The sequence below is a fragment of the Colias philodice genome, chromosome 3 (genome assembly GCF_061535455.1).
Source record: "Colias philodice isolate Cphi_HAF_F1 chromosome 3, ilColPhil1 Martin Lab GWU primary, whole genome shotgun sequence".
Classification (NCBI taxonomy): Eukaryota; Metazoa; Arthropoda; class Insecta; order Lepidoptera; family Pieridae; genus Colias; species Colias philodice.
The window spans coordinates 9,689,406-9,711,602 of NC_143088.1; the positions used below are offsets into that span (position 1 = coordinate 9,689,406).

The window sequence follows — 22,197 nt, forward strand, 5'->3', positions numbered from 1 at the left end:
CAGCTTTATAATATAAGTATAGATATAGATGTAGGTCATATATTGTGTCGTAGGTAAATGTCGGTGATCTGAGAATATTACTCATGAACATGAATTGTTCGAGGCATGTTTGCGGAGAAAGCAGACTGTATTCAGCCTAGATAGGTCCTTTTAATACTCGCCTTATCGACGATAACTTTCAGGATGATTGAATTCATTGGTTGTTTTTGAAAAGTTATATATTTTGTATTTTACGTAACAACCTTTCCTCAATTCATTATTTCATCATATTATATCATCCGGATGAGGTTGCTAATTGCTATACATTCCATTTTTATATTTTGTTTTATTTAGAGTTGAATTTGATATTTTTGGTTTTATGGCATTCAAATGCTTTATAAATTCATATTTATTTAGAGTTATTAAATTGTAACTTCTTGTACGTGGGTATTCACAACCCTACTGTGGTGGTTGTTGTGAACCAAAATCCTTTCCCTAAATTCGGGAGAATTTATTGCACCATATCCTTCAGCATAATATTGTTACGCTATTGATCATACCCGAAGAAGTTTTTACGAGGAAAAACTACGCATAGAGAAAGGACTTTCTTATCATAAATAATAATTGTATGATCAAAGTTTTCCATCCATAACATACCTAAATATCCTTCGGGTTTAATTTTGTCTCTTTTTGTTAAGTAAAAAAAAAATACACATGTTCAGATGCAAATATTTCTAATCATATAAACAATTATAAATTCAGTTTGTATATTTTGTATCTTTTATTTACCCACTTAAATATTCTAGTTCTCGTATCATACTTGGGAGTATATAATTAAGGAATGTTTCTTGAATAAAACAAAAACAGTTATGGTACAGAGTTTATTTTCATGATATAAACACACTATCTGTCCAATATTTACAATATTCGGGATAAGTTCGTTGACCTACGATCGAACTGCATACAACTTAATAGCATCTACTTCCATTCATATATTAAACAGTTTTCGTTTTTAGATTATGTATACCTAGCCCACTAAACCATATAAAATAAAATTTATTACCGACTTTATAAAAATGCATAAATATTTCAACATAAAAAAGAGTGCCGAGCACACGTGTCAGAAGTGAAACTTCTTTGGCAACATTCAAAGACACCAAAATCGCCTTACTTCATGACGTGACGGTATTGCCATGACGCGGACGCGACCATGAAATTTTACTCTCAACGCGCCTAAAGCAGTTTCACTTCAATAACTAACACTTGACTTGAAAATCTAGTAAAAACGTAGATTTTGTTTGATAGTTAAGACCTTTGTTAGTAATTTCTGCTCTAATGACCCTTATTGTTTAATTAAAATGGAATAGTACGGTGTAGTGGGCAGCCCTTTATTTATCTTACAAAAGAAAGAATCATACTTTCTTAACGAGGGTTGAAACAATAACATTTTTTATTAAACGTTAAGCAGAAATCATTTCGCATGAATAAAAGATTTTCTTGGGTGAAAAAGAGATAGGATATTGTATTAAAAATGTCAGTATGACACATAAAAGTTTGCATGTATTTTGGTATTGACCATTCCCGATAGGGTTATGCTTCGGTAATAAACAATAATAATAATTGATATATTCGTTACCGGTTCATCACTAACAATTTATATAATATACAACACAATTAAAATACATTTCGACGCCATTAAATGGCGAATATAATACATTTTTAAAGCACAATCGATTCATATAATATCCAATTTTCACTACGTCCTTTATAACTAATCATTTCTTGGAATTTTTAAGCAATTTTATCTAAATGTGTCTAAAATCAAATAAAACCATAAAAACGGCTTTGTCAAGAATTGATAAGTGCCTACTTTTTGGCTTTTTGTCTTTTATTATAGACTACCTAGTTAACATATCGTGTGATCTTAGCAAGTAGGGTCTCTATTTAATATATTAGTCATTTGACCTTTTAGATTAGAAATCCAAAAAAATGTGTGCGTGTACTAGTGTACACACGTAAGAAGTGGAACTTCTTTATAACCTTATTTTTCAAAAAATAATTTACTATATGCAACTTTACAGTCACAGTTTACAACAATACGTCGAATCACGCGTGGTAGGGATAAGAAAAAGATGGCGCGTAACGGAAAAATGTCACGCGTATCGAAAAAATGTTACACTAAATTTTTTTCCAACCCCGATAAAGAAGTTACACTTCAACAATTTTCTTTATATTCATGAATACTAAAAATATAATAAAATGTGTATCACAATAGTTTGGTTAATGCATAGTATATCTTAAATGTCATATTAACGTATTTTGAGGTTAATTGAAATATCTATAAAGACTCTACTTGTAAGTAATACGTATTAGGTAAAAACTCTACATTCGTAGACCAAGAGTCACTACTAATAGATACATATTTAAATAAGCAGTAAGCAATTTGTTATAAAATTAGGCCCTATCCATCCTTTCATACAGCATCTATAAAATATTACTACAATAAACAAAGTCAACTTAAATATAGTAATCCTGTATCACATAATATTAGATTAAATTATGACTTAATTATATGTATTATAAATAATAATATGGCAACAAAACATGATTACTTAGCTAAGCACCTAGACCAGTAGGATTTTAGGTATGTACACATATACAATCGATACTTTTATATTCATTATACTAACCGATATATATTTTCTAAGAGAATTATTGCCAATCAGCTAATATTAATATTAACATCGAATAGAGATTCTTTATATATGTTTCTTATTATGACGATTTCACACTCAATTAAATGCAATTATAATATAAGATTCTTCCTATGCTAGTTATATAAAACGAGAAAATTATTTACAAAATACAGTTAACATTTTGATATGCTCTGTACAATCGCAGACTTCAAAATGATATTTTCAATGCCGATAGCATTTTAGTTTATGTTAAACTTAGTTTAATTTGGAAGCTTTCATACCGGGGACTAGCTACAGACACGCCTACGGGTTCACACCGAACATTATTTGGATTTATTTCAGACTACCCTCTAGTAGCGTTTGTACGAATTTAAAGTCACTAACATTTAATTTTGCTAACACTTTTACCCTTAATTACGTATGCATAATTCAATACAGAAAACGTGAATTACTATTGAAGTCAATTTTTCCAAAAAAAATATTGAATGTGGAAATCAATTTTTCCAAAAAAAATTGAATGTGGGAATCAATTTTTCCAAAAAAATGTATGTAATTTACCTTAATCAGTACACGAGATTAATCTCACAAAACGTCACAGTTTTCATTGCACAAATCCATATTACATATGATATGATTCACTGGGTACTTAGAGAGTGACACTTGAGATAAGGAAAATAATTGTAATTCCGAAAGACATGGACAAAGTTGAGGCGCTGCTGTTCACTTTGGGCGGCGCTGAGTGTGTCTTTTCTTCGCCACTTACTGGACCACCAGCTAGAAAAAACATAATACATGAAATATTGTAATTAAGTACTAAAATGTTTTTTATTTATTTATTTATTTTTACAAAAGATAGCCAACAATTGTTAACACTGATTATAGACATACAAGGGAAATACAATTTAACATATCAAGTGCAACAATTAATAATTATAGGCTAACACCACATGCATTTAAAAACGGTTATGTTTAAGAACATAAAAACATAACTACACAAAATAACGTTAAAGAATTATCAATAAAATATCTTTTTCAAAAATATTGTCAGTCATAATTAAAATAAACTCGGCATACAAAATTACAATTTAAAAATATTAAATTAAAATACATAAAAACCAACATAAAAATTCATTTTTTTACATAAATAATAAATAATTTTATTATTCTTGGTGTATTTGTGGTAACAGATATAAGTACTTTTAGCAATGAGCACGCTTCAGTTTCTTGAATAATTGAAGCGAAGCAGTGTGGTATGAATGGACGTGGTTCCGCCGAGGAAAATGTTGATGCGTTTTTTTGGTCGAGTCACGTGTAGGTACAAAGGCTAAGCTGCTTTGCGTGGAAATGATTAATTAAACAGGAATTAATACATTAAGAAACGTGCTGAAACTATGTCTGTCATGAATGTTTGAGAAAGGATAAGAACAAAAAAAATCTCAGAAGATTTTCCTATCCCACAACTATTAGAGATCATGAAAAACAAAAAAAAATTGCAAATGCTCACCAATATCATGTGACCCAGACCCTTCCTCGCCAGACCCCTCAGTATCATATGAAGCATCATCATCAGTGTACAGTCTCCCCGAACCAGACCCTTCGTCCCCTGCTTCATCTCCCTGCATGAAGGCTTCCGCTGTTGGAGCACTCCACGAGTGTTTTACTAGTAACTGTGGACGAAAATATTGTTTCAAATTGGGATTTGTGATAAATATTTTTTTTGGAAAAAAGAAAATTGTTTAAAATTGTTGATTTTTCTAAAATTTTCGAAAATATTTTTTTTTGTAGTGGTTTTTGATGTGTTTATATATAATTGCATTCCAATTATGCTTTACAAGTAAATGTGGAGAGTTATTGTTTAAAATAGCGATTTATTTAATTGTAGAGATTTCCGGGATAATTTATTATGCCGTTTATTATGCCATCTTTTTATTTCATTAATATCTTAAATTGCAGATGTTTACTATTTGAATTGCCTGTATCAATTATTTACTAGTAAATGTGGAAAAATAGATTGTTCTTATTTCTAAATATAAATTCATAGCTATTTTTCTTTTAAGTAATAAATATTTATTTTCAGAAGCTTTACGACTTAATCTTATATATAAAAATGAATCGCAAAATGTGTTGGTAAGCGCATAACTCGAGAACGGCTGAACCGATTTCGATTATTCTTTTTTTATTATATTCCTTGAAGTACGAGGATGGTTCTTATGTAGAGAAAACGTAAATATGTACCACGGGCGAAGCCGGGGCGGACCGCTAGTATATAATATTAATATCTGTAACTGAGGCTTAATGAAAATAATTTGATCATATTTCACTCAGGATATATATACAATATGGCTATATTGTCTAACCTGGTCATAGGACCAGTCCTATCAATACAATTATCGATTTTCATTGTTTCAGTGCTAACCTGAGCTTATTGAATATCACATGAGATTCGGCATGGAAATGGCTTGTCTAGGATATTTATAATCGGATATACTATAAAATATATGTTATTTAAGAGATGGCTTAATTAAAAATCCTTTAATAAAAAGATATCAACTTATTAAATATTATAAACATAATATTTTTACTTCATTGTGTACGTACCTGTCTTGCTTGCCGTAGTCTATCACCGAGGACTGCAATTTTGGAATTTTGGTTCATCTCCGTAGAAACTTCTGGATTGTATTTTTGATCACTTATAGAAGCCGATGCGACCAGTGCTTTGGTATAACTGTACAGAGAGAAAGTTTATATAAATTACACTGCTAATAAATTTGGTTAAAGTAGAGCTTTTTTATTTTTTTTTATTCGCAATCTTATGTGTTATTTCGTATACAAAATGTAACTAAAGAAATTATTTATTTTAAATTATAGCATTTTGATTTTTTTTTAATACTAAATTCAATATCACAGAGCTTTTATATAAAATTTTATAAAATAGGAACCAAATAGGTTTTAAAATTTGCACCCAAACGTAACACTTACTCTCCAATGCTTTCCCCGTTCCAGCAGTGTTCATTGCCATCAGCTGCGAAGTCTGTATCATCGCAGAGTCCATCAGCCAACCCCGCAAAGAGTTTTTTGCTAGCTGCAAGTGTTGCAGCGAATTGCAGCAGTTCAGTGTCCGGTGGAGGCGCGCGGAGGGCGTCCCGCCTACTGGTCGTGGCTGTGGGCTGTGGGGAGGTGCTGCTGCCCGTGTCTAGGGTGGACGGTGGACCGCATTCTTGCCGCACCTATTATTAATAGATGTTGATGTATTGGTGTGTTTTAAATAAAGATGTATATGTAAATAAATGGGATGTTTATTCGAATTTGTGTTATTTTGGCAATAATAAGCTAAGGCTAGAATAATAATAGTAATTTTATAGTAAGTAATCAATCAATCATATAGGAATAAATATTAATAACTAATAAATTCTTAATAGATATCATAAATAGTTATTGATTGTAAATAACTATCTGGCATTTATATTAATAAGTTGTATTTATAGTAACGGGGGGTCCTAATAAGCAACAATAATTGCACATCAACGACCACGCCGGAATGTGCGAAACAGACAGACCGGTTGCCGACAAATTGCACTCGCGACGTGTTATTTATCTATCCGCATATATTACCTTATTGCAATTCAAAGGGACCTTATCCGCGTCATTAGTCTCTGTTTGTCAGTATGTAGTTACGAATATCATCAGCTCAAGACATCGGCGTTCGTGCGTAAATAGCGCCCGAGCCGTGTGAATGCCCTTAGCGACTCGCGACAAGCGCAAATAAACGAAGCCTGGCCGCAAATAGGCGCATAGTTCGTGCTCTGGACTACAACAATTTTGTGCAATTATTCTAAAAATTGCACCTTTACACTTACGCGGATTCGCGGAACAATTCCCATTGGAATGTCAACAGCTTTTGCTTTTGTTCGCTTGTTTAGTTTAATTGAAGTATGCCTTCACTTTGTGCTCCATATTACATTTGAAATAATTGAAGTTCTGAGTTGATTTAAATGAATTTTAGAATACGTATGCAAAGCTAACTAGTAATTAAAAAGCTCATTAGGGTATAATATACCAGAAGGCATTGTTATTCTTATCTTTAACCTCATTTTCTTTAAATATTTCCTTATCTCCCCGGAAGCAGTTAAATGAGTAGGTAATAGAACTTTATTTGCGTTAAAGAAATGTTTTCACATTTAACTCACAAAAAATTTTATAAATTTCCAAAGTATAGGTAAATAATGAATCTCCATATACGTAACATGCTATATGATATCGTCGATGTTTATACGCACAATAGACGAAAACAAGAATGAGTTATTACACCGAAATAATTTATTTGAAACATTATTCACATATCTCTACGATATTGATCATCAGATTCATAACCCACTGACTAACGCCATTGTCTCAAACTTTAATTAAAACAATTGTTACAGACGTCACTGTTTGTCCTTGCAATATGTCATTCATTATTATTTATTAGCTGAATATTTTGACGCCTAAATGAATTTGAATGAAATAATAATTTTAAATGAAGCATTTTATCTGTTATTGATATCTAGCTCAAATTGTATTTAAATTTATTTTAAAACGCTGCATATTTTGATAACTTTTAATTGTCTATTGTTATGGAATATTGGTATAAATCTAAATGAATCAGTATTGATAAATTGTATGTACATATTATGTAACGGTGGTATATGAAGTGTATATAAAAATATACAATATTTATTCGGCTCATTTTGCTCTACATCTCTACTCTATCAAAAAGTAGAAAAGCTTCAAACTTTAAAGGAACTTACAATAATTATAATGGAAAATATACCTAATTTTAAAAATAATACGATAACAAACGAATGAAAAAGTGTAATTATCGAAATACCACAATAAACTGATTTTATTTACATTTTCAGAGTTAATAAAAACTAATAAAACGATGTTTTACTATCCCATTCTGTTCTTTAATGAAATATTTCATCAAGCTCTTTACATATTGATAAAGCCTCCAACAGCCATTAATTAACACATGTCACTTATAAAAGATAATATAATGTATAGTCACATGTTAATTACTTTTCGAGAACTTTAGTAAAATGGAAAAGATAAGATATGACAATACTTTCCAAGATTTAATGAATACTTGTAGGTATAACTTGTCAGATTTATAGCTAATAAAATATATGGTTGACATAATTAATAATTTAACATACTTTTTGTGTGCCTTTTCATCAACTTTCATAGATAACATTATATATTATCTACCTATTACAATGTATAAATATAGTATATCCATATTTTATTAATCATAATATATGCCGTGTTTCGCGGAAAACTAACTATATTGCAGTCATTGGGGAATTGTGAAAGCTCCATAAAGAAACTACGCAAACCAAAGTTAATATGATGAGATGTTTTCCAGTAATAAAAGTGAACAAACATTCACCAGGAAATGTTCTCTGTATTATTTTTATGAATAAATGTATACACAAAATATTCCTACACTCTTCAGAGTGTAGGAATATTTTACTATTAATTAATTTTCGCGCTAATTAGTGCAAGGGCTTTAATAAATCAAATATGTATTATGTTAAGAAGTACAACATAAAATATTATTATTTTCTAATTTCATCTCATTTTTTCATTGATCGATCCATTCATCGATCATCAACTTTCTCAGTTAAAAACATGTTAAAAATAATCTTTTTGACACCTGTCAAACTAAAATCCTTCTTGCAAAGATATACAAATACGTAGCAAATACATTTGAAAAACAAAACTTTCCTCCACTAGCTAGCACTAGCAAAAACAAACTGGAAACCAAAATTGATGACTTAATCACAAGAACTATAATTTAGAGGTATATATTCTCAAAAATAACAGGCTGTCATATCGCTATTTGAATCTATCAATACCGGCTAAACGTTTTAAATTGAAGCTGTATAATCTATACAAATAGTGGGCTGGTGCGTGGGCGACAAGTGCTTGTAATTAATTCGTCTTTGAACATCCGGACTTGCGTAAAAGTTCAATCGTAGTCACAGATAAGGCAATATCAGAAAAGAGGTTAAGGTTTTATAAATTAGTGGACAACAGGTACATTTAAAGCGTTATTGTGTAAGATGATAATCGTATTTTTCTAAATTAATGGGATGGTAAGGATATTTGTCATGGTGTTATTTTTCAAACACACTACCTACTACTTTAATAATTTAATTCAAAAGAAAAGCTTGTGTTCCATGTTCATGATCAAAAACGTACTGTATGCATTATGTAGTACATATATATTTTTTCCAAATGAATATTCACCTGTTTTAGACTGCTACGAATATTATTACCATAAACTCAATCTCCTCATAAAGCATGATGCTTTCGATCAAGATAAAAAGAAAGATTCCTCGAATATTGAAATAAAAGAAAATTAATTAGGCGTTCCAATCATTAGTGATAAATATTTAAAACAAAACAACACGGTCTGTTAAAATGTCTGGCGCCTTTAACGAATTTACATTAAACCATCAATATTATTGCAAATGACAATCGAAACAAACATTAATATTCAAAAATACCGGTTACATTTCACCAAACGCGGGTCGAATCAAATCGAGTCGTTAAAAAATCAGTAGTCGTAGGCAGATAGTGTCATGACCATAAAGAAACTATCGAAGTTCAATAAATAAGTGTGATGCGGCGGTTTATCAATAAAATTGCGTAGTCGATTGGCTGCGCCGGCGCCCACGTGGCCTCTGGTGCAAGTCAAGTGAGCAGCGACTCACTTGGAAAAGAGAAATCGGTGCACCGATATCTTATATGAATAAAAACTACTTCTAGAAAAAGAACTTTTCATATAAGTAAGTACGTGATAGATCACTACGAGTACACATAGACGCCTAAACATACGATTGAAAGTGGAAAACAATTGCAAAAAAATGCAATTTTACGTAGCGTTTAGTTTATCACTAATGACAAAACCTCTACAAACATGGTTATTGTACGAAAAAGAAATACAAACATGATACTTATTTTCGCAGTCGTGTAATCAAAATCGCTAGCCGCTTATTCCGTAAACTCGATCGCAGAGAAAGCTCGTTGCGTGGGCGGGCGCCGGCGCTTCAACCTGATGGAACTCGAGACGCGGATTGTTGTAACATTTGATGACTTTTCACTCGCGACGATGCTAATGACCTTACGATTTTTACCTCATTCCAAATTTGAAATTAGCTTTTTTACGATTTGTTAAATTATGACCAGTCACGACTTAATCGAAATTCGAATCATGCGTTTTGTGCTAATAAAATTAAATTTAAAATTTAACTAATATTTTGTAAATTAATTAATACTAAATTGATATGATGATGATTGAAAAGATTAAAACATGCTTGATTTTAATATTATTACGTACCTACCTATAGAATAACGTTTTTTATTAGCAAAACGAAAATAAATTTCAATCTACTTACATAATATTTTCAATCTCTATAGGTAGGTATTTAAAGCTTACTTTAACTATATGAAAAAAAAATGTTATGACACAATTTACAGTCATAACCTTGTCGTAACATAATCCATGGAGAGACATAATGTCAACATAATCTGAATCTGTGCCTTCTGTGGAATACCTTTTGATAAAGGGATCCTTTGAAACCCCATCCATTGTCTAACGATGTGATGTTTTTAATCTTTGGCGAATAAAGCAGAAAAATCTGTTTAAATTTTAACACTGTTTGCGGAATGTATTTGCTTTATCGATAATGTCAAATGCGTTTTGTGGGTTCTTTTGTGTTCTTGTTACATAATATATTACATAAATTGTTTTAGAGGATACTTCGTAACCTTAACTCATTTTAGGTTTCTGTTATTGCCATGTTATTGCACAATATGATAATAATATATTATATAAAAAAGTAAATTTTTATATTTAAGTGCTTTTAAACTCTTTCAATTTATTTCAATTTGGTTTCTCAACAACAAAATGAAAGCTGATCATATATAATACATCTATACCAACCGCAAAATTACATTTAATTCAATATCCATTTACCATAGACAAACCCAACTTGGTAACCGTAAAACCCAAATCAAAGTTTCCTTAAGTTCTAATAAGTTACGAAGAAAGTAAGTAATCTAAAATTTTATCGATAAGCAACCGATCCCTAAAGTTGTATCCTGCGAATTCTTGGGGGAATGGAAGCCGCACCAAAGCTATTAGTATGAAAATTGAAAGTCAACATTTTACCTACAGACTTCGATGCTTTCTAGAACGATTTACGACCGCGTGGAGCGGCATTGTAATGGAATATTAAATGTTTACTCTTTATCGTAAAAGTACTTTGTTGAAGTAACTTTAAAAAAGTCATTATGTTTAAGAGTCGACCTGTCTATAAAGACTTTTTGACAGAATATGATTACTGATGATACCGATTAATTGATCCAAGTACACATAATATGACATAGGTAAGTACTGATAAACATATAACCTACTTGTCATAATCGATGGCATATTTTCCATATACGTGCCTCCAATATTCCTATTGATAATCGAAGCAATTCCAATTATTGTAACTAATTACAATGAGAACACGTTACTAGTTCAATGTTACGACATGGCTTAGTAACATCTAAGGTCACTTCAGTTTTATTGTCATTAACTTTGCAATTTACGACGATCAATTGTGATCAACGGGTGTGAAGACTGTCAAGGGGACATAGGGCAAACAGATGTTTACTAATGATGTGTACTCACACACAGAAGTTCAGTCTTTATTATCATTTATCGTTATAATTTTGTAGGTATGTTGGTTGAATTTTGTATGGCATAATAGTTTATATGTATGTAGTTTACATGACAATAAGATCGTCTTGATTGCTAGGACTATTGCGTGATAAAATCAAGGAAAATATCATCATATATTTGGAAGCATTTTCTTTGCCAAAATCTTATGAAAACTGCTTTACCTATACGAAATATTATTATGTGAGCAAAATGTGAGCACAACGAATTTAGAGAATTGAAAGCGGTAAAAGAAACACTTAACAGTGAATTATAATGATCCGCAGTATAGAATGATGTATTATGTCGAATTCAATGTAGCCCACATTTGCTCTTCAATGCTCTTTCACATTTTCAATATTCATTAAGTGGAAGCCCACGCGTAGGTACTGAGCCTATTATCCGCGAAGCAAATTCAACATAAGCACTTATACATTCGTACCGCGAGCATACAATAAAATTTAACTACGTATGTATTGTATTTAGAACTAGATTCAAATAAAAATGAATAAATCTATATTATGTTTAATCTAAAATAATAAAATAAAATTAAATAATTTAAAATAAATGTTTAATCACAATATTTATACGGCAATTTTAACTAATTAACATCGTTATTTCTATGTTCAAACTGTTATGTATAAGGTCAATTTATGCTCAAATGAAAAATGATACTCAAAATGAGCAAGCTGTAATGATATGTAAATCGTGTTATGTGTAAAGAGATATAATCTATATAATTAGTAACACATTAAACATATTTCCGGCCAAAGGTATAATTCGTTTAAGCGTCTGTGGTTTAGCGAAGACGTTCTTTGCCCTACGCCCACGATTGACCTGAACTTCGCCCACGTGCACACTTTATGGGCTCATAATTTCACATAAACTTATAATAAGAAAATTTCGAACTTTATTGCCTTCAGATGAACTGCAGTGTTGTTCGATTTTGAAGAACATAAAACTACAATAAAAAATAATGGCTTATTCTATTTTATTCATTTTGGAAAACTGCTAAAATTAAGGATCGATTGAAATATGCAGGAATGAATTTTTTTGAGAAAGATACGTTTCGAAACAAATTTTATTTATGTTTGGTCGAGATGATAAGCGAAACCTAACTATTTTTTAAAGAATACTTCTATTCGAATAAATTTTGTTGTGTCCATTTGATACTTCACAAAAGATAACAATATAAATTTGTAGTAATAAAATTTGAATTATTGTAAATTTTATTGGCTGTGAAAAGCGAATGTATCAAGTTTTCGTGTCTGGTTGTTAAGCGAACTTGTGTGGCGTACTGCCAGTGTGAAAGTTTGAGGAAACATTTGTTAACTACAAATTGCAGTTAGCCAAGATTACATACAGCCGTCAAAGTGTGTACTTTAGTGCATTATTATAATTACGTTATGATTTATTTCTATCATTATGCATTCATAATAATAGGTAAGTAGTTGAAACTCTACTAAAAGAACAACACATCTGACTCGTTGTTATTAAGGTATTTTAATTCGGATAAGTTCGGTATTTAAGTCACACTGAAGCTAAAATATAAATAGAGACTAAATAATATGGAAATAGATATTAGTTGCAAATATCTGATAACTGTTTTCATTTCGTAGACAGGTTTTAATTATGCATAAACTCGATTTTTTTATGTAGGAATACTGTGTTTTGATACATATAAATCAATTTTATGAACGCCTATCCATTCTATTATACTTTTAAATATTTATTATCTATAACTTGATGCAAATTTAAGTCGTATTAATAAATTAGCTTTTGAATTCATGCTGTTCATGTATATTTTAATAGTGATAAAATGTTTTGTTTATTTTTTATTCAGCTGCATTAGTAGGAACTGAGCTCATTATTTATCTATGTTCAGTTGCATTGTCGTTTCCCGCCATAAATTATACTCTAGGTCAGTGACATTTAGCTAGCAAGCTCAAATGGCGTGCAAAATGTACAACTTATTGCTTCGTTCGCTGTAAATCAAAAGTTAAGCTCATTGTAGATTCAGAAGCATATTTTATGCAGAAAATTATCTCGTTCGCACAACTTGTGTACTTAGCGGCTGTAAATTAGTTTAAATTTAGTTCTGTAGCCCGTTTTGTCTACTTGATGAAGTGTTATTAATCAAAACTCTAGATAGATTATAGTTGACTATTATGAAGTGGTGCTGAATCTATAGTTTCTTTGTGTGGTATTGAGAACGATTACAGCATACAGCACAAATTGTTTTTTACATAAGTATTAAAAAAATCAACATAATTCATAATAACGTCTAACAACATAAATATAATATTAAATACTTTAGAGTTTATAACGTAGTTCTAATTTCTCCATAAATTGATGCCTGGATGTTTATTTACCCTTATCTCAGCAATTCTCGCCAACAAAATTACAAGGACGTGTAGTCAAGAGGCGAGTCTGCTTTGTGCTAGCAATATACGAGGTGAGAGACAATTTGAACATAATGTAATATGTAGCGAGGGCATAAACCACTCAAGATATTGCATGTGTCGTGTGAGAAAAATTACTCCACTTTAAAGAGATTTTGTTCAAAATATTATATGGTTAAGTGTGACGGATTTTGGCTTGGATAAAGCTGTACGATTTTGAGCTTCGAGAAAACTTATTGTATACATAGAGCACGCAATACATTGAGCCATCGAATGTTAATTGACTGCCTATCCGACAGAGGTTAATCTATCTTCGCAAATTGTCAAACCCGTGAAGTTTATATGGCCGTTATATTTTCACATTATTTTAATTTTCTTGAGTACCTTATTCTTTCCTAAGATCCTTCTCCTGACAATAACGGACACATCAAAATATCTTAGAATTATCGAAATCGGTCCAGCCGTTCACGCGTGATGCCGTGAGCCCGTGACCAAGAGGTATAGGGATTCATTTTTATATATAAAGATTTTTTAAATATACAAGGTAGCCTATTTTAAAATCTATGTTCATCTATTCTTTTTTTGTTCTCGAACAATGGACGTTGCAAGGCAATGAGTTACCGGTAGTGACTTACCTACCGGACTTTTTAATTAGTACTTGAAACACATCTTCTATCAAATGATCAACCAGATTTTACAAGAAAACGTACCTTTTTCTCCAAAATGACGTGGTTCTCCAGCGCATGCATGATCGCCTCCGAGACCCTTGCGTCCAGCGCCCGCAGCGCGGCGTCCGCGTCCGCGCGCGCGAGCCGCTCCACGCCCTCCACGTAGCCCGCCCACGGCGCGTCCAGCTCCGATACTAGCGAACCTATGCAGCTGTTGGGGATAGTAAATAGAATTTGATATAAATATATTTTTTTAAGTATTGAATTATTGAAAAGAGCCTGTGTACCTAGTCAGAAGTGAAACTTCTTTGGCAAGATTCGAAGATACCTAAATCGTAGAGAGCATGAGGCGAAAATAGAAGTTTTATAAATGTATGTTTAATGTTTAATAAATTAATATTTCTAATAATTTATATTCTCCTAGTTGAATTAGAATCCTTCGATAAACACATACACCTACTACAATGGTTGAATAGACTACTGACTATAGCATACTGAAAGATACGTTCTAAATAGATGAAATTAAAATGTCACGACTTGAAGAATTGAAAGAAATAGACTGAAATGATACTCGGCACGTTAATATTATACTCAAGCAAATAAAAATAATCCTTAAAATTAATGACCGCAACTGATTAAGATATATTTTCACAAGTCAACTTTTAAAAGTTTTAGTAGATAATATATTATGAGACATAAATCCTTTCTATTTTGCTTTCGTTTAAATTGCTAAAAGCTCTATCAAAACAAATTATAACGAAGCGACATTCAGGATTTAAGAAATTTATTATAACGGTACAATTTTCAATCTCGCAAAAGAATCAAGACCTAAATTTTGTAGCAAAACATTTTCATATAATGGAAAAATAATTTTCGTTTCCTTTTCTTACTAAATGTAGGCTAGCTCCGTAATAAGAGATCCTTTGTTTTCTTTTAATGTGGAAAACGAGTGCATGTTGTTTTTAAAAAGATTCCCATTTTCATATCGGGAAAGCGTAAAATATTTTTCTGTGTTTATGTCTCCTTTTATTGCTATAGTACCTAATTGAAATTGATAATAATGGTGTGGCATTAAAAGTTAATTATACGTACGTATAGGATACGTAAAACGACATTTGACGCAAGTAATAAATTTTAAACATCAAAAAGAAAACCACCCTCCCATTTACTATCTCTAAAGATTTTAAACAACTCACCCTCTCGCAACATTAAGGCAATAGCTTCTACAGGGGCTGACTTCGAATCCCTTGCACCTCGAACAGCCAGCCAACCGCAGGATCTTATTGGAGCACTCCTCATTGGAATTAATGACTTGCTCACTGGCTGTCAAGGCACCAGCACCCACCGCAAGGACTTGCAGTAAGGCTCGTGCCGCTTCAAGCGATTTTGATAGGGATGCACCCAACTGTATGAATAAAAATAGATAAAATAGAGTGAATATGTTTAATCATTATGAAGACTTGTAGTAATGCTCATGCCGCTTCAAGTGATTTTGATAGAGTTAGTATTTGTTTTAGTTTATAGAGATACACGTTAATATTTTTTTATGATGGCTACATTGTGCACACATAATCAATTAGTGAAAGTAATTAGAAATTTTATCAATAAATTGATCTAAATAATATCCTTGAATTATAAATGAATTCAAACATACAACGGAAAATTTACTAAAAAATTACTGAAATTTATTAATAAGAAACAGAGATTAAAAAATGTATGTACCTACAAATTATATTTAAATATATCTCGTGGTACCTAATAAAGTTTATCTTACTGTTTATATTATTATTAATTAATCCCTAGAATGTCATTATTTAACATTAATTAATTTAATTTAAGGTTCTCCTGACCTAACTGCGGAAATTACCGTTTATTAAGCTTTCGCAATTCGCATACATTTTCATTAAGAAGTAAATGTAAGAACTTCAGTATGCAGTAATAGAAAATATTTTACCTGTTGTGGCACTTCGCCAAACGGCTGAACGGCATCATAAGCGTCTTTTAAGCACGCTTCGTACTCTGGGGTGAATTGCTTCGCGTCCAATCTCAACACGTTCTGATACGCAACCGGGAATACCTCTCGAAAGAACTTTTTCGTGCTCTGAGCCATGTCTTTTGGAGGCGGCGATCCCAAATCCACCCCATTCGTGTCGTCGATTTCTGGATTTGATCGTAGCAACGTTCGAATGTCATCGTATAATGTCGCTAGAGGTGCGTGAGCTCTCGTCGCGTGACTCCGATACAGTTGCGAGAATAGCACAGCTGTTTTGTTTTGAGACTGCTGTGATAACGCTGTCAGATGTTCTGAAAACAAAATGCAACTGTAAATATAAACAACTAAATGTAGGACTTTGGGCAACAAATGAAAATTAATGAGTGTTAATGACATGTAATGGGGTTTATGTAAATTCAAATTCCTACCAATTATTTTAATTTAGACACGAGGTGTTGGTTGAAGTTAATTTATTAAAAAACTATAAAAGATCTATTCTAAGGAACATTTAAGTTTTAATATTCTAGAGTACTGCCGTAAAAAGTCGTGCAATTTCTTGCATTTTTTTTGCTCTATTTCAACGGTGTAATGACTGGCGGGCGGCGGGTGCCAACGACCGCTGTCCGCTGCCCACTTCTCAAATAGCATTCAACTATTTAATAGCTCAAAATGTGACTCGATGATATATTTATTTTACGCTATCTCTATTCAGTCGAATAAATTACCTACTTTTGTTTGAAAAATAACAATGATTTGTGATCTATAGGCGCTTATAAATGTCGGCATTAATAATACTCATTTTATTTCAGTTTATCCTTATTTTAAGAATATACGTTTTTTCGCATCATTATGAGAATGGTATGTTGTAATAATAATAACATTGAATTATGAAATTTTATCAATAAGAATTATTAAGTAATTCATAAGGTTTTATTGTCTTACATATCACTCCTTACTGTTGTTATATTTGGGAGGACAAACAACGCACTCATAAACTTTGATAACGAACATACAGTGAAGCTCACTTTGACAAACTCGTCTTGTAAATAGTTATGTGATTCAAGCTCAGCGACGCAAACTAAAATCAAACAGTTCACAAACAAACAGGCTTAACAAAGCCTAAGTAAATACATATTGTAACGTCTCATATTTGAATTCACAACACCTGGGGCCTACCTTATCTAAAAGGAATGTAAGGAAAAAGATCAAATGCTTAACATTTTTGAGATATAGTTAAGATCTTTGCGTGAAGTCCATTGATATACCTAACACATATACGTATTTTAAACAGAGGCTTGAAATGATTTTCCGGTAGGCGCCGAGGCACAACACAGAAGGATTAACTCAGGATAAAGGGCCTTGTTTATTAATTTATTATCGGAGAGTTTGTTTTTATCCCTTTTATGTCAAGGTCTTACGTAATATAAGAACATTTTATTAATGAAAAAAAAAACAGCCATGTGAAAACATAACCATAATACCAATAAGTATTAATCATCGACATTAATTAAAATTCGAACACAACACTTACACAGGGGTGGAAAGGTTAAAAGAAAGATAAAATTTTCCATTTAATAAAATCTGAAACAAATCTGTTAAAAATACGCGCTCCTAAAAGCTCTGCACGCTAAGTGCTACATTGTTATTCTATACGAATAAAAAGTGAATTAAGTTTACATGAAGGGAGTGTTTTGTGTGTAAAAGCGAGTCTTTGATGTTACAATTCAAAGACATTCAGACGAGGAATATGAAATGGCACGGACATGTGCTCTTTTATACAGGGCCATTGGTTCTCCGAATGCTTATACGAAAAGTGTTTGGTAATGTTACGAACGGTGCATTTGGCGGCTTTTATAATGCAAGAGTATTAAATATTCTATAGTAGTTGTACTCAGCTTATGTGTGACGACAGATGGCATAGCAATATAAGGCTTTAACACGGTAGAGGAGGGCTAATGAGTAGATTTGCCTTGTCACCTTATGTAAGCGCCGCCCTGTCACATTCGCTTTGTAGAATTGCGGATGTGATTTCCTACAGGTATAATAATAGAATAACAAGGTTCTTAGATTGCCGTAAACTTAAAGTTTGTAATGAAGCTTATAAATTTTGATAATAGAAAAACGTTTTGTCATAATACCATAAATTTTCTGGATTAATTGTAAGAACAACTGATAAATTTATTTTATAAATGTACCAATTAAACTATATTTATTTTAGTTCTGTGATAAAATTTATGAAATTTTCTCAAAGCTTGAAAAACAGCGCAATAAAACCCTAATAAATCGTTTATCTAATACAAACTCTTCCAATTTAAATATTTTAGGTGTGATTTCAGAAAAGTATCTATGTTAATATTTCAGTTTACAATACTTAACCCATTTCTCTTCAATATTGCCACATTATATTCATAAATCGTGGCCCATAAATACACATTTAAGTTCCCGGGAAAATATTTTGCGTTCCCTACATCATTTTATTTTCAGTATGTTTTTACTGTAAGATTAATGATAGCCGCCATTTTAGTCCGCGCTTTCGCTATGTTAAGAATAAATCTACGTTATTCAAGGCTCGTAAGTCGCGTGTCGGCAAATATGATTTATTTACTTGATTGGGAATTGCTGAATAAGTATTCATTTCAGGTATAAGAATGAAACGGCATTTTATGGAGTACACGGTAATAATACACATGAAATGTATATTTTATGTTTTATTTTCGATATGATAATATAGAACAACGATTTAATTTTCTTGATGACAGGTAGGTTATTTTTTCAAAAGAAAAAAAAACAGTTAACATAGCAAATCTAAAGAAATTTAGGTACGTAATGGATTCTCAATGGAAATAAAAACATTTGAATTGTTTCTCGAAAAAAAAGCTTTTATTTTTTAAAAGTTGCTCTCCAGAGATCAAGGAGATAAATCAATCTTGATTGTGAGTTAGTTGCCGGAAATATAGTCACAGGAATTTTCTAAAGTACTCTGATAGGAATTTAAACAGCATGCGACTTTTTGCAACCTGGCAACTTTACATTCAATAAATAAAAAGTATTTGTCGGAGCAAGATGTAGATTGTGAATCTATTTTCAAGCTGTGGGCGTTGCGTTGGGTAATCGAGCAAAGAAACACCTCAAACTCAATCATTTCTTTATTTACCACCGATTCGGAAAGCAGTATCTACAGAGAAGAACCGGCAAGAAACTCTATAGTTGCTCTTTTTAATCATGTCAGTTTTACAATACAGTCATTTTAATACAATCACTTTTAATAACCGTTACGTTACACATTTAAATTAAACACTAGCAAAGAAAAGGTTAACAGTTCCTAGTAGTGGAAGATCCGAACTCTTCGATGTTCGAATGTGAAGTGCTGTACCGAGGGCGAGCCTTCACCGGCTCGACCCGGTACAAGCATGAAGTAAGCCGCCAACTTCACTGTGCTGCCACCTCCCGGAACTCGTGCTTCGAGTCGTTTTACATCCGCGCTATTGACCGTCTCCGACACGGCCATCCTGCGCTGAACACGTCCTCGTGTTCGTGGGTGCTGTAACACAGAAAACATCTCGCACAGTACATGCTCTTCGGCCAATCCTGACAAATTTTTACAATTAAACTCTGATATTTAATTTTTAGGCTTTTAAACCACAAAACTGAAAAAAACTAAATCCTTAAGATCACTTAGTTGTCCGTAAGTCTATCAGTCTATCTATCAAGACCTTTGAAATTCATATCGCATACCATCGTCCCGTTAAGCTTTGAAAAGTTATAACAGTCGATCAAAAGATAGCAGTTTTCGACATTCGCAGGGGACACAAGGAATCAATACCTTCAGGATATTTCTTGTGAACACAAAATCATGAAATTTGTACAAGAAACGTCCTATAGCAAAGAATCTCATAAAACAAAATTTAAGTTCATATGAAAACAGGTTTTTTTTCTTAATTTGAATATCCTAAAATAATTTCCAACTTCAACCCTTTGAAATTAACCATTTTGATTAAAATAATGAAACATTGAATTCTGATCATTTCAATTAAATTACTACTAAAAGAAAGTAACGCATAAGCGACCAAACACCACTTTCACTGCTATTGTCATCAGAAGATCATTATTAAAGTATCACAAAAAAAACTAGAGCATGAATCTTATCCGAGGCCTGTGGCTTTTCACTAAGCCCATCATCACACACGCATTCCACCGAATGCCAACTCTGGCTTTTCACTAAGCCCAACAACACACACGCATTCCTCCGAATGCAAACTCTGGCTTTTCACTAAGCCCCACAACAAACCTCATGTTTGTTCCACACGCATTCCTCCGAATGCCGAGTCCCACGGACTCCCATATTCCAATGGTCTCTACAAGACCCAACCTCCGCCAGCGTCACCCGCGCACCGCGCATCCACGGTTTACTATAAGCAGCTATCTGTACTCCTAATAGCAGACGCCGGCTTCAACGGACTACGGTAATACCGCGCATCCACGGTTTACTATAAGCAGCCATAATCCCCTTATAGCAGAGCGGGCTGGGTGGCAACTTCGCCTCGCGCTGCGCGGATGCCACTGCCGCTCGCACATAACGAGCTCTTTTCTTTTGTCACCAGCTGCTCAGTGACACGTATGCTCGTAGATCTGTAGGATGCTTCTTCCCGTTGAAACTGGATCGAAGTGCCACGTGGTTGCGGCGCTTTGACTTTTAATCAGGTTATCGTATATCGTATCGAGGTTATCGCCACGTGTTTTCTCATTTGCTCGATTTGATCCCACTTCTGATGTCGGAGCAAGATGTAGATTGTGAATCTATTTTCAAGCTGTGGGCGTTGCGTTGGGTAATCGAGCAAAGAAACACCTCAAACTCAATCATTTCTTTATTTACCACCGATTCGGAAAGCAGTATCTACAGAGAAGAACCGGCAAGAAACTCTATAGTTGCTCTTTTTAATCATGTCAGTTTTACAATACAGTCATTTTAATACAATCACTTTTAATAACCGTTACGTTACACATTTAAATTAAACACTAGCAAAGAAAAGGTTAACAGTTCCTAGTAGTGGAAGATCCGAACTCTTCGATGTTCGAATGTGAAGTGCTGTACCGAGGGCGAGCCTTCACCGGCTCGACCCGGTACAAGCATGAAGTAAGCCGCCAACTTCACTGTGCTGCCACCTCCCGGAACTCGTGCTTCGAGTCGTTTTACATCCGCGCTATTGACCGTCTCCGACATATTCATCTTTTAACCCGCCGGCGGGACCTCCAGACGCCCTCAAACTGTATAAACTCTACATTAAACATACTCGTATAACGACGTATAAGTCTGATTTATAGTATCCATAAAACTGTTAAAAACTAACTTTGACATATCTAAACACAATTGTTTATTACATAGTTCTTTTAGATATAATGTTCACAGATAAAAAAAGCAAGGAATACCATTAGCATTTATTTTTAATAAAAACAACGCAGTTAGTATAAATGAAGGCGGGAAAACAAAATTATATTCATAGCGCAGAGAAGAGGTATGCAGGCAGTTTGGAGTGCTGTAATTAGTTATGTAAATTACTGCAAACTTTGTTTATTATAAATGCTGAGCGTTGAAATTTGCTTGCAGTATAACAATAATATATTAATATTTGTTAATGTTCTGTATTTGTTATATGTATGATTAAATTAAACTTGGTACATATAAATAATTAAGTGACCACTTCCGATT

General features: G+C 32.6%; 1 protein-coding gene across 1 annotated transcript in view; it reads right to left on the minus strand.

Annotated features, from left to right (window-relative positions):
• Positions 1–846: 846 nt before the first annotated feature.
• The window catches only part of dally (division abnormally delayed protein), a 94,715-nt gene continuing 73,364 nt past the window's right edge, over positions 847–22,197 (minus strand). The window contains exons 3-9 of the mRNA XM_089714747.1: positions 16,452–16,801; positions 15,694–15,902; positions 14,540–14,708; positions 5,655–5,902; positions 5,274–5,400; positions 4,180–4,342; positions 847–3,449 (exon numbers count right to left, since the gene is read on the minus strand). Coding sequence (XP_089570873.1) covers positions 3,322–3,449; positions 4,180–4,342; positions 5,274–5,400; positions 5,655–5,902; positions 14,540–14,708; positions 15,694–15,902; positions 16,452–16,801 — 1,394 coding nt within the window. The 3' untranslated portion in view covers positions 847–3,321. The remainder of the gene's footprint in view (positions 3,450–4,179; positions 4,343–5,273; positions 5,401–5,654; positions 5,903–14,539; positions 14,709–15,693; positions 15,903–16,451; positions 16,802–22,197) is intronic.